This window comes from Vigna radiata, chromosome 1 (genome assembly GCF_000741045.1).
Source record: "Vigna radiata var. radiata cultivar VC1973A chromosome 1, Vradiata_ver6, whole genome shotgun sequence".
In the NCBI taxonomy this organism is placed as follows: domain Eukaryota; kingdom Viridiplantae; phylum Streptophyta; class Magnoliopsida; order Fabales; family Fabaceae; genus Vigna; species Vigna radiata.
This window is the reverse complement of record NC_028351.1, coordinates 12580929-12594654: the sequence shown is the minus strand read 5'-3', so window position 1 is coordinate 12594654 and position 13726 is coordinate 12580929. Positions and strand designations below refer to the sequence as shown.

General features: G+C 35.6%; 1 protein-coding gene and 1 long non-coding RNA gene across 2 annotated transcripts; both read left to right on the top strand.

Annotated features, from left to right (window-relative positions):
- Window positions 1-10491: 10491 nt before the first annotated feature.
- LOC106765730 (stress-induced protein KIN2-like) lies at window positions 10492-11023 on the top strand. Its single transcript, XM_014650446.2, has 3 exons — window positions 10492-10586; window positions 10674-10742; window positions 10920-11023. Exons 1-3 carry the CDS (start codon window positions 10533-10535, stop codon window positions 10992-10994), a joined length of 198 nt encoding a protein of 65 aa, XP_014505932.1. The 5' UTR covers window positions 10492-10532; the 3' UTR covers window positions 10995-11023.
- Window positions 11024-11952: 929 nt separating this feature from the next.
- On the top strand, window positions 11953-13726 carry LOC106765738. Its single transcript, XR_001376069.2, has 3 exons — window positions 11953-12292; window positions 12390-12475; window positions 13713-13726. It is a non-coding gene; the product is annotated as an uncharacterized LOC106765738 (long non-coding RNA).

The window sequence follows — 13726 nt, the reverse complement described above, 5'->3', positions numbered from 1 at the left end:
CGTCCGTGGCCCAGGAGTTCCTGGAGAACTTCCCAGTAGACGTGAATGACCGTCCGTGGCCCAGGAGTTCCTGGAGAACTTCCCAGTAGACGCGATATGTGGGACCAAATGGCTGAATGCCAGAAGCTGAATTGTTGGGAGGCCGAATGGCCGAATGGCTATGAGGCCTGATGGCCGAGTACCTGTAAAGTAGAACGGTTGAATACCTGAGAGGCCGAATGGCCGAATGCCTGTGAGGCCTGATGGCCAAGCACCTGTGAGGCCGAACGGCCGAGTATCTGCAAAGTTGAATGGTTGAATGCAAGGCCGAGTAACTATAAAGTAGTATGTTGAATGATTGTGAGACCGAACGACCGAACACCTGTAAAGCCGAATGGCTGAATGACTGTGAGGCCAAATGGCCGGGAACCTGTGAGGCAGGATGGTCGAGAACTTGTCAAGCTGAATGGCCGGGTATCTATCAAGTCGAATGACCGAATATCTATAAGGCCGAATGACCGAGAACCTGTGAGGCCGGATGACCGAGAACTTGTCAAGCCGAATGCATGGGAGGCCGAATGGCCGATTACATGTAAGGCCGAACGGCCAAATGCACTTGTTGATGAAAACTTCTCGTAGCAATGATGAAAACTTGTGGTGTTGATCTGAATAGTGATGTTGAGACCGAACGCTCGTCTTTGTTTCTGATCATCTTTCTGTTGTTTTGTTGTTCCTCCATGCTCCTCGTGGTCGCCATTTGGGTTTGCCGCTCGGGCCCCACGGTGGGCGCCAAAATGTTTTGGTAGATATTTTTGGGGACCGAGACACTAACCTTTTCTGACGTGGCTTTGCCGCTTTCCGATGCTCGAATTGGGTTCTTCGCTTGTCTTCTTTTTTCTTTGTCGCTCGATCGCCTGCAATCTTGGCCGTTCGGTAGACTTCGATCTTTAACCGGAGGGGGAGGTACCTGCAAAAGGCATTCCGACGCCCAAGTCAAGCGTGTGATGGAAGAACCCCGGTTCTTAATTGAATATTCGTGAAGGGTTTTCACTATTTGAGTATTTGAGAATATGAGTTGAATATGAATGAAGTATGATTGGAAGATGATTGGAGGGTGATTTGAAGTTGATCGGAAGTTACCTGGCTTGTTGCATTGGCTCTCTATTTATAATTTGTCTTATGGACCTTAAACTGATATAAGCCCAACAAAATATAAACAAAATAAAATATAAACAGACTTACCTGAAAATCTGGTTAGTTACTAAATATCTATAAATAGATATTCTTGATTATTTTATATCTTGAATAAGATATATCTTTAACCGCTCGGCCCAGATATCATACTATACACTAATGAATTCTACGTACCACTTGACCTCAGACCCTAGTTTTCATACTTTTAAACCAACTCGTACTCAATCCTTATTAAACCAAGAACTTGAATCTTATTTCTGTTTCTAACCACAGTTAATGCTTCCTCACCTCAAGATTGTCACTACACTTGAAACTAAAACCTAGCTCATCTTCTTCGTCTCATTGACCAACTCTCTCTGTTTAACTTCCATTAACACACTCTCACTTCAAGGTTGACACTGTGGCTAGAAACCGTAGACTAACTTTGCCTTCTCTGCCTCTTACCCACTTCCTTCATTCATACACTCCCCTTTTAACTTGAGAAGATCACCACACACTATCAATTCAAACTCAGATAACAACATCACTACCTTTTCTAAAGAATCTCATTGCTCACAAAACAACCATCCACAGTTAAGAAAAATCTTCACACACGGTACTCTCTAAGAAGAACCTGCCCATTAACATTTGTTGTGCTACTCTGATTCTGATACTTCCTTATTCATTCTCCTACTGAAAAGAACTCTCTCTTCATATCAATTGTAACCTGAAAACTAACTGATAACACTTTATATTTGCATATTTTTCTTTGTTAAAATTCTTTTCTTAAGCTTCTTTAGTCTTTAATTCTTTAGAAATAGAATAGATTAGAGTAATTAGGGTAAAATGGGTTTTTGATTGAAATAATATTAATTTTCCCTTTTTAGTTAAATAAATATGCTATTTTAGTTTTTAGAAAAATATTCAGAAAAATAAATAAAATTTTGCTTTTGTAGGCTTTTATATTTTCTTTTTACTGTTTAATTTTTTCAATTTCCTTTCTGCAGAATTAAATTGGGCCATAAAAGGGTTTTTACTCAGTTGGGTTGAATATTTAAAATGATCTGCACTATTGCCTTATTGGGCTTATGGATTGATGAAGGTATGCGTTTTGGAAATGTTGTGTTGCACTTAGGGAAATTGGGTCGTTCTGATGATTGAAAGAAGAGTGGGCTTGCCATTATTGAAACACTACAGCTACACTTGCAACTGGACCTTGGACTCCAATTAGTAGGACGACGTCGTTTTGCTGCAGCTGCTTGAGGATCTGAGATTTGTGATTCATTTTGGCAAAACAAAGGAAGCCCTCGAGCATTTGAGAAAAAGAAAACCAAACCCTTCGAGAGCTAGGGCAGAGAAAAGGGAAGAGCTGAATAAAGGAGGCGATCTTGCCCAAAGAAACACGTGCTGGAGAAGCTGACCGGAGCTGACCGGTGAAGATGAAGAAGTTGATCGGAGGGCTGGAGTTGAAGCTGCAAGGAGAGTCGTCCTATTGGAGGAGGCGTATAAGAGAAGAGTTGTCAAGGTTCCAATTTTTTTCATTATTTTTCCTCTACGTCAAAAACCCTATATAAAGGGGTTCTTCCATGTAAATAGGGACTCACGAACAAACACTTTCAGACGCTATAGTTTACACTCTTTAGTTTAGGGTTTTTAGTTTTTCTTAGAGTAGGTTTTGTGCTCGTGATTCCGGATTTCACTGATGAGATTCATGGAACCGTGACAATCTGTGAGCTCCTCATTCAGTGATCTCTGGTATAGTTTTTGTAATTTTCCTTTTTCATATTAATAAAATTTGATTTTGTGTTTTTCTGTTATTCTTGTTTGTGTTGAGATTTTTTTGTGATGTTGATGTTTGTAATGTTAATCTTTAGAAAACGAATTGGACTCTGATTCTCTACATTCCATGATTCCTTTTGGAATCAAATGACTCTGTATTGAGCATTTTTTATCGAGATGTCTTCTCGAGTCAGAGAAGTGTCCAATACATAAAGACTCATCAGATTTATGTTTCTATATTTTTGTTTCTAGTATGTGTGCTTTTGTGCTTTTATTGAACCGTGTTTGAGAATTGTGAAGGAAAACATCCACAATATTACATCTGTTTGGATGTAATAGGACCCTGGATTGGGCCTAGATTTTCTAGAGGTCTTCTTGAGAGATGTTAAGCTTCATAATTATCAAACTAAGTCCAATTTCAGTTTTGTATTTTTGTTTCTTGTGAAACTGTGCATTGATTGGACAAATTAGTGGAAATAGTCAACTTATAGTTCTAAAATATGAACTAGAATACCCTGGATTGAGATTCACATTATCAGGATGTCTTCCTGAGAACTCTAAGCACTCTTTTATTTAAATCAATGTGCATTTACCTTTGATTTTAATTTTGTCTATGCATTTAGTTTAGTCCTGTGATTTTTTTTTTTCATTTGCTGAATGTATTGTAATGAGTTTAGATTAGGTATTTTCTCGTTGAGTTGATTGAATTTCTTTTGTTTTCTAATTTCAATATTTTAGTTTTGTTTCTTAGTTCTAATTCTGAAATGATGATTATCTTTGCTTTGCTTTAGTTTAGGATCTAGCGTTATTGAAATTCCTTTGTCATTACTTTTAGAATACATAAACTTTTGTTTTCAGATTGAAGTCATTCTTTTTCTGGACATAGTTAACCATAATACAATTAGTTTTAGTTTCTGTTTTAGGTATAAATAGATTCTATTTTTTTTCTATTATTTTAGCTTAGGTTTTGTTTATTTACTTTCTTCTTTTCTTTTAATAGATTTTGTTTTTATTAGTAGTTAGTAAATAGAATAAAAATAAGATTTAACTATACACTTTAAGCTTAATTTTAGTTGAGTCCTTGGATTGATATTCTGGTTGCCCATTGCTACATTAGTGGGGATCGGTTACCTTAGGCGACTAAAAGGCAGTTTAACACTAACACCCTTAGAGAACCTTCTTCAAAACATTTATGATCTTACTAAAACCCTAGAATTATTCTCCTCCACAATAACCGTATTTTTTTGTTTCCTCAACACTGTTCCTACTCTTTGAAAACATACATTTCAAAAATCACTCTTGTTTCCCAAAACTTAGACCAGGCTGTTCCAACCTGCCCTCTACTTCTCTTTTGAGATCCATCAAACTTATAGTTCTTTTGACGATTACATTGAGTTTAAACCATTACTGCTCTAACCAAACCATCACATGCCTCTTGCTTTCCACACCCTCCACAAGAATTATCCAAAAAGGAACTGTTACCATTAACTCTATTTCAAATACCAACCAAAAACCCTTATACCACAAATACCTGATCTTTTCTTCTTCATATAACCATGTCAACCTCTTTTAATTCTCGCACCATTTTTTCTTCACTTCTAACTTGATCCACAACAGATATATAATCACTAACCTCCCTTCTTGAAACACAAAGCTTCTATAGAAGACCATAAACTATCAGAGAATGATTTGAAAAGAACCAAACTCTCTTAGTGATCACACCCCAAACTTATGAAAGAACACATTCTCTCTTCTTCACTTGCGATTATTAGACATCCTGAAGTATCATAACACTTGCTCTCGTCTTTCGCTCAACTACACTTGATGCACCAACACTGTTTTCCTTTCCTTAAAACGATGAACACTTTTGAAGACCAAAATCCATTAGAACAAGGTTTATAGATGACCCATTCTTTGATAAGGTTATACTTAGGGTTGACAAAAAACCTCGTACCCGTGGGTATCCGCGGATAAAATCCGCTTTGGGTATTTAGTACCGGCGGGTAAGAGGTACCCGCGGGTAACGGGTAGCGGGTATTTTAATACCCGTTTGTTAACGGGTCGGGTTCAGGTATCACATTATCCATACCCGCGGATACCCGTTACCCGTTTAAAAAATAAAATTATAATTTTAATTAATAGGTTTTCTGTTTAAAACATAAAATTATAACTTTAACTATTCTACCTGTTGAATTAAGTTTCCATCTACTGTGGAAATGGTCCAAAAGCCCAAAATTTTTTAGGGTTTTCTTCCTCATAATAAGAAAAAAGAGTTACCCCCATTTCGTTAGTTGCAACACCGTTTTAGGGTTTTCTTCCTCAGAATAAGGAAAAAGGAGGTGCCCCATTTCTTCTTGTTAGTTACAGCGCCGTCACACGCCGTAAATCCTTGCTCGATCATGTGCGGTTGTCCGGCCTCAATAGTCTTCGAAACGCGGAGGCGTCCGGATCGGAAGCGGAGGGTTTCAGCGTCTGGCGGCCGAAACGCGGAGGCGTCAAGGCAGATCGGAAGCGGAGAGGTTCAACGTCTAGCGGCATGAGGTAAGGAGTGAGTCCCTCAGGGAAGTGAAGATGCGGTCGATGAACGCCACAGTGATGACGTCCAGGTCAGCACTGGCTAGGGCCATCCACGCGTTTTGAGATAGGGAGGTTCACGTGACCCATTGGAAACCGTATTGGATGGCCATTGAGGTTTGGCGTTTTGGAGTTGAACGTATTGATGAATGCAACTGAATGAAAGTTTGTTTGACGAGAGTGAAGAAGGGTTTACAGGAAGGAGGACGCGACATAAGGAATGGAGGAAGTGATGACTACTCTATCTGAAGTGAAAACCTAGGGTTTGTGGGTTCTGATTCTAAACACGAAAGGATAACAGAGAATTGGGCCCGAATTTGGACCAAAGGAAGTTGGAAAACGGGTATCCGCGGGTTAGAAAAAATCCGCGAGTTTTTTTTATACGGGTACCCGACGGGTAGCGGGGCGGGTACGGGTATGATTTTGTACTTATGGATCGGGTTGCGGGTAGGCACTATCCGTGTCCAACCCGACCCGTTGCCATCCCTAGTTATACTTCCATCATGCCAAGAAACCACTTCATATAACTTCAAACCTGAGCCCTTTGATTGGTCCCTCAAACGCCACATCACTTAATTAGAGATCTTCATGCACTCACCAATTTCAGCTTAACTTAAAACCTTCTTCAAGAATTATCCTTTTCAACTTAGAATCTCCAGTAACACAAACTTTGCCTTTAAACCTATGAACCTCATAATATTATCCTTTAACGCAAACTCTCTATCCTGATCTGGACCCACAAACTCACTGTCTTCTGTAACCCACAATCTCTCTTTAATCCATCTCAGAAGATCACTCACCACAACCACATTACTGCACTTGACGAAATCTGGCCTAAACTTAACTTGTAGCTTCATATCCTTGAACATCTCAACCCCAAAGACTTCATGTTCTCTCAACTTGGAAATTCCGCTTTCTACTAAACTTTTTAAATCTACTCTATGTCCTACACAAATGCTTCTCAAACTCTTCTTCTTCTACTTCCTTTCTAGATATCAATTTCCCTTGGTCCATTTCAGAATTCCTATTCCTTACTTAACTTAGGCTTCAAACCTTCCATAAATTTTCTTCTTCAGATCTCGAATATATATGATATACTAAACCATGTTGCCTTCTCAACCATTGCTACTCCATTGCTCACCAACACCTTCCTTTTTCTGACCTCTAACGTTACTGGCACACAAAACCAATTGATTTTCTAAACCATGATACACCAATGCTTACCCAAACTCATATTGGTAACTTGTGATTTCTACTCCCCTAACTCTGCTCTTGAAATGAAAACAACACTTCTACCTCCCCATATCTTAATCCATTCCTTGAAACTCAAAAGCTCTGGTCTTCTAACTCCCTATCTTCTAGGCAATAATTTCTTAAAGGATTTAACCAATTCTGATGAAAGTATGCAGGTCAAGTTGTCCTCGAACCTGTATTCCCCTACCATTATAGAGCATAGTACAACACCACAAAGGCAAGAACAAGACAAGAATCACTATAGACAACAACATTGGAATCACAATCCTTTCTTTCCCCTAAACCTTCAGAATTAAGAAAGAAAAATCATTTCTGGTATAGTTATGAGTATGCACCCTCACTACTCTCATCAAGACGTTTTTTATTCTCAATACTTCCAGTTAAATACACAAGTCTACTATATAGACTTGGAGAACATGGTAAATCATATCATTTATAGTCAAATCGCCACAAGAAAGGCACGACAAACCCACAACCTGCATGTCAACCTAAGGACGAACTTCTCTAATCATTAACATAACATCCCATTTTAATAATATAAAACTACTAAAATAAACATTACATATATGATGATAGAATAAGAACTACAAATTTTTGATGAAGAAAAATCTTCACCTGAAGAACAAAAGAAACTATCTATATTGCTACTTCACTCCCAACCTCACGCCGAGAAACGTGAAACAATGTCATCCTTAAGCTTAAACCATTCAAGGTGATCATCGCAAAAGAGAAAACACACACAATCAAACAACATAAGAGCAATGGTAAACTAGAGTAAACAAAAACATCCTAAAACAATTATTAAATCAATCATGAAATACAATTTCAATACAAGGAATCATACATACTACACATTTAACTATCAATAGACTTAACTCATCCAAATATAGTATGAATGTCGAGCTATGGTGGTTCATGCACTTGTGGTGACCTCCAATGTGACGCCCGAGCACTTAGAGGGCGGGGAGTGATTGCCGGTGCAAGAGGCACGGACAAGGAGCGGCTCCTGGCAGGCTTCTAGTGGAAGGGGTACATGGACGAATCGAACATAGACCAGAATGAGAGGGATCTGGAGACTGTATAAATGTGGGACTATACAATTGAAGGATAGCTTAAAGGAATTGATTTGGCTACTCATATCACCAAAATGCATTTGCTTTTCGGTATCCTAACCCATAAGAACTCCATAGTTAAGCATGCTTAGCCTGGAGTAATTCTGGGATGGGTGACCTTCCGGGAAGTTTTCCTGGAAAGTGTGCGAGTGAGGACAAAGCACACTAGAAAGCCTCGTGGTGATGTGTGGGGGCAGTCAACAGTCCCTGTAAGCTGCCGGGGCGTTACATCCAACAATACCCATTCAAATCCAAATACAAACAGCAACCTATGTCATCCACAAGGTTAGTCCATCAACACCTATGTTCCTATCCGGTGACCATAGACTAGGATTTCCTACTACTTTCCACCAAATAACAATCTATCTCTACTTGAGATTGAGGTTATTGAGATTGTCAGGATAAACCCCATATTAACTCCACATATTCATACAACAACAACAATACAGGGCATAAAGAACGTCCAAAATTGATACCCGGAACCCCGAATTTGATATTTCCAAAACCTGAAAAAAAAAAATTAAAACTAATGCAGTGGCGCTCAGTGTTGGCACCCTTGGCATGGTTGCGCTCAACGCTAGAAAGTTGGCGCTCAGAGCAAGAACCCCTGGAATGGTGGTGTTGAGCACTAGAAAACTACCCATCAACATCATATATGTTGACAACACACTATTTTCATGGATTTTGATGCACTTGAGACTAATTTAATGATCAAATGAATTCCTTACACACTAGAATTAATGCAAAAACATATTTAGAATTAAAACAAAGTACCCATTTTATCATTAGAGTAGAAATTAGGTGCATTAAGTTCACGTGATAGCTCCAAAAGTACCTAAACTCAAAACAACAATTTATAATCCCTATATCAGTCTACCAAATACATAACCAAGTTTAATTACGCTTTTTAGCACCCTTCAACACCTCAGTTTCCTTTCAGTCATCCTACTTTCAATTTCCAACACCTAAACCTAAAAAATGAACTAAAAAACTTAACCTATGAAGTAATTATCGCTTCCATGACAAATTTTTATGATATAAACCTCTAGATAAGTTTTAATTGGTCTTATAACACACTCCTAACCCTCCAAAACAGTTCACACACTTTACATCAATATCTCACTACTCAAAACCTCTTTTTTAAACTAAAAATATTGTAAAACTTCAACTATGAACCAACTCTTTTCTACATATTAGATTTCACTCACAAAATACTTCTAACAAATCTCAAATCACCTCATGATAGATACTAGACAGTACTTGCTCACCTCAACCTCTCTTTTTCTAACTCACCCATCAAAGCCTCCCTTTTTAGCCTTCAAACTCAAGAATATGACCACCATTCACCCCAAACACTTGAATTCAGTATTTCAACCACCAAACAACTTCATCACACTCAATCATGACAATATCCGGCATCACAATCACATAATTCAAATTATACTCATCATATTATCAAAATCATTAATTAAACATACATAATATACACATAATCACACTAATTTCTTAAATTCTTCTAAAATTCATAGAGATACCAAATTAATAATATAAGCACAAACTAAAGCAAGAATTCTAGCTTCCTTTACCTCAGAAGAAATTGCCCAACTCTAAGAACATTCCACCGATTTTTTGAAATGCAAGGAATTTCTACATGAACCTACGAAGTATGATCACACATGCAACGACCCTTATTTCTTCAAAAAACATATTAGGAACGAGAGAGGAAAATGAGTCGAAACTTATTTGCTCTATAACAGAAATTGATCGGCTAAAAATGTAGACCTTATCGCCGTGATCGATTAGGTACTTCTTGATCATCATAGTAACACTAAAATGTGTTGTTTTCTTTAACATGTATATATAATGATATAACAAAATCATTTTTCTCTTAAAAATGTTATTTATTTATTCAATTCTCTACTTGCATAATAAAAAGTGCATGTTTTCTCTTAAAAAAACTTTATTTATTTATTTATTTATTCATTTCTTCACTTACATGCTAAAGACCTTATATAAAAAATTCACTTCTATGACAAAGATTTTCAAATCATATCTTTAATGATTTAATACATAAACTATTCTAAACTTATATATTTAATGATTTAATACATAAACTATTCTAAACTTACTAAACTAAAAGTTAATGTGATCAAATACATATAAAATTGTTAACTAAAAAAGTTTTCTAATTCGATTATGATAATTTACGACAAATACTTAAATTGAACCCTTTGTAACACGTCATTCCTTAATAAAGATAAGTCACTTAATATCTACATAATCAAATACTTATTTCATGAATAAAATATAAAATTAATTAGTTATTTAATATTCAAGAAATTTTAATAATTGTATCGTACTTCTCTCTAAAAGTCACATATATTTAAGATATGAAACACCCATATATATACATTTATTGATCATAAGTGCGAAAAAAACTTTCCAAAATTGGCTTGACATGTGTAGTTGGAAACACAAGTGAAGGAGAAAAAAGTGTGAACCACAATTTGTGCTAGAAAACATGAGGAGCAAAACACTTGTTGAAAGATGCAACACATTGAAAAACTATATAAACAATAACAAAGAGTAGGAAAATACGCATCAGAAAAATTAACACTGATTAACAATACTTGATTTTTCATTCACAATCTAAAACATAAGATGGATTCCCAAAACGCGAGCTTCAATGCTGGGCAAGCCAAGGGCCAAGCTCAGGTCTACCTTCAACCTCTTTATAGAATGTTGATATTCATGCATGCTCGATATTCAGAAAACATTGAAAATTTTTTTATGGTATTACAGGAAAAGGCTAGCAACATGATGGACAAGGCTAGTGATGTTGCTCATTCTGCTCAAGACTCTATGCAACAGGTTCTTCTATGCTTTATTTCTTAACTTTTATCAAAATCAAATAATCTCGTATCGTTCATGTTCGATCCATGTTACAATAATATTCATAATGATATATGAATGTATTAAAGCTTTGTATGCTTGTTGAATTAGAAATTAAGATGCATGATGAAAATGAGTGTATTTTGTTGCATACAGGGTGGACAACAAATGAAAGAAAAGGCACAAGGAGCTGCTGATTCTATAAAGAGTGCTTTGAATTCAAAAAATTAATGAAGCCAAATGGATCGTTAATTATGTTTAATTTCCCTTCCCTTAAATAAATCTTGTTCTTATTCATCTACATATATTGTAGAAACATAATTTTTTTTTTATTTCAAATATATTAATCTTATTTATAGTTGATAGTATATACTATAGTTCATGTTGAGTTCTTTCAAGAAACAAACAAGTTTATCTATGAGTTAAATTACTTCTCAATCCTACATTTTGTTTTAAATTCTATTAGACAAACAATCTGGAATTTTGGGGTGCAATGCATTTTTTTTTTCTATTTGTTTTGTAATGGATTGAAACATTTTTAACTTAATCAAATTACAATTGTAACTTGAAATATATAAAAAAAAAATGGTCTTTTATTTATTTTATTCAGTTTTATTTATCTTTTTATTAGAAAAGCTTAATTTAGTTTCTTATATTTCATAACTCTGATGTATTATTTCCGACTGATCGAAATGAGCGAGGTTACACATTTGATTTATTATTTGAAAATTAAAAATTATAATATACTTAATATGAATTTCTTAAATTAATAATATAAAACTAAGAGCAATGTCAAGAGAAGTAAAAGTAGAATTTAATTTCACAAGAGTTTTTTACTAATTGTCTTTCTTAAACAGTTTAACATTAATAACCTAATATAACATTTTTTATTGTCTGGTCTTAATGAGATACATTCACTACAAGTAAAAATAAGAATTATATACAAATTATTATATACGAATTCTTATCCACATATAATGGAATGTTAGATTCAGATGTTATATACGGATTTGTAAAATGACATTTTATACGAAAAAATCTGTTTACAATAGGGAAAAAATTACTTTTAGATTATATTGATGGATAATATTCGCACGTGTTGGCGGGAAAGAATATTTACACCTGATATTTCATACGGATACGGAGATAATTAATAATTAAAAATAAAACTAAATAGTATGCAATCTGATTAAACTCTTCTCACTTTTCTCCATCCCTCCCTCGAGCCAAAAATAAAATCATAGCATCAATCCATGATTCTCCCTCACTCACTGCAACCTGATTATCCCTCACTCACTGTAACCATGATTTTCCCTATCTGAAACCCTGTTGTCGCACTCATTGTTGTGTTGTCAACCCATCATTCTTCCTGTTGTCGCAGTCTCTTCTTCCGTCACATTATCCGATGATCTCCTTCACTGTGTGTGACCTCACACTCGTTCTCCTTCATGGGAACTCTCTTTTTCCTAGTTTCGAACCACCATCCTCTGTCATTGGAACCGTAGTGTAGCATTGGACGATCGAAGGCGGTGAGTAGTCGAAGCTTTGAGGTTTTTTTTTTTTTTTTTTTCATTTTGCTCTGGTTGTGTAATACATTGACCTATTTTTGGTCGTTGTTGTTTGGAGGTTTGAAATCGCGATTTAGGAAACCCTAGGTTTATTTCTTCGAACTGGAAGATATAAGCGGAAGCTGCCATTGTCTTCTACATCTGGTAAGTTTCAATTGCTTAGATTAGGGTTTGTCTTAAACCTTGATTGTTATTGAAAATGGGTGTTGAGGGAGGGGATGGGATGGGATGTTGATGGAGATGAGTTTTCTGGTTGAGTTTCAAATGCTGAACCTGCTTCAAATGCTTTCAAACCCAAAACTGATTTTGAAAGATACATGGTTAATCAAATGAAACTTCACACAGCTAGGTTTGATAAAATTGAAAAANCCATTGCGGAAATTCAACAAAAATTAGATAATGAAAACTTGGATAATGAATTTTATGACGAAGAAATCTTTGGAAGTGAAAGTGAAGAGGATATGGAAGAAGAAGGATGTATAAACGTTTCAGATTATAATAGACTTTCAATGTGTGCATTTGCTTTTATTTTGGAAATCTTTAATATTCAAGCCATAAGGCTAAATACTCCTGAACTTTATTATTCTGTGCTCTAGTTAATTAGGNTCGTGCTTCCATTAACAATACCTTATTCTAAATAATACTTTATACTTGGTATTTTAACTATGATGTTGGTTGATTATATATCTAGTGATTGGCACTTTAAAGTGCTGGATTCCTCCTTAGTTGTTATTCATATTCCTGCNCAGGACCAACTTGCTGATATATTGACAAACTCCCTTTCTCAAGCTCATTTCTCTTTTTTGCGTTCTGATCTAAGTTATTGATTATTTTTAATAACTTTGGGTTTGAGGNGGACTGTTAGGATACACATAATTCTGTTAGAATATGATGTTTTTATTTGTCAGCTTTATTTTCTGTTTTGGCATTCNGTTAGCTTGTTAGTAGCATTATCTTTTCATTTCTGATTTTTAGTATTTACAAATATTTTGTTATATAAGACCATGTATTCAGGGTTANAAGGTTAAGGTGAATAATATTTTTCATTCTTCAGTGACCTCTGTTTTTCTGAGTAGTAGAGTAGGTTTTCTTAACACCTTATCTTATCCTGATTCTCTTTCCTTTATTATTTTTGTGTATTCATATATGACGATGTTGTATTGATCGGAAGACAAGTTCCCTCATTATGATTATTTAACTCAGGAGTTNATTAGTTATTAATTATTCATCAGTAAGAGGCTACTATTTTCTCATTGTTTTCCTGTTATGGTACTTATACCTTTGATGTGCAAAGTTTGATTAGGAGCATTAATTCTATATTGATTATATTTTGAAGATTTCCCCTGGTTACACGAGGCTTTAATTTAGTTTAAACTTTCAGGTTAAGCGATACTT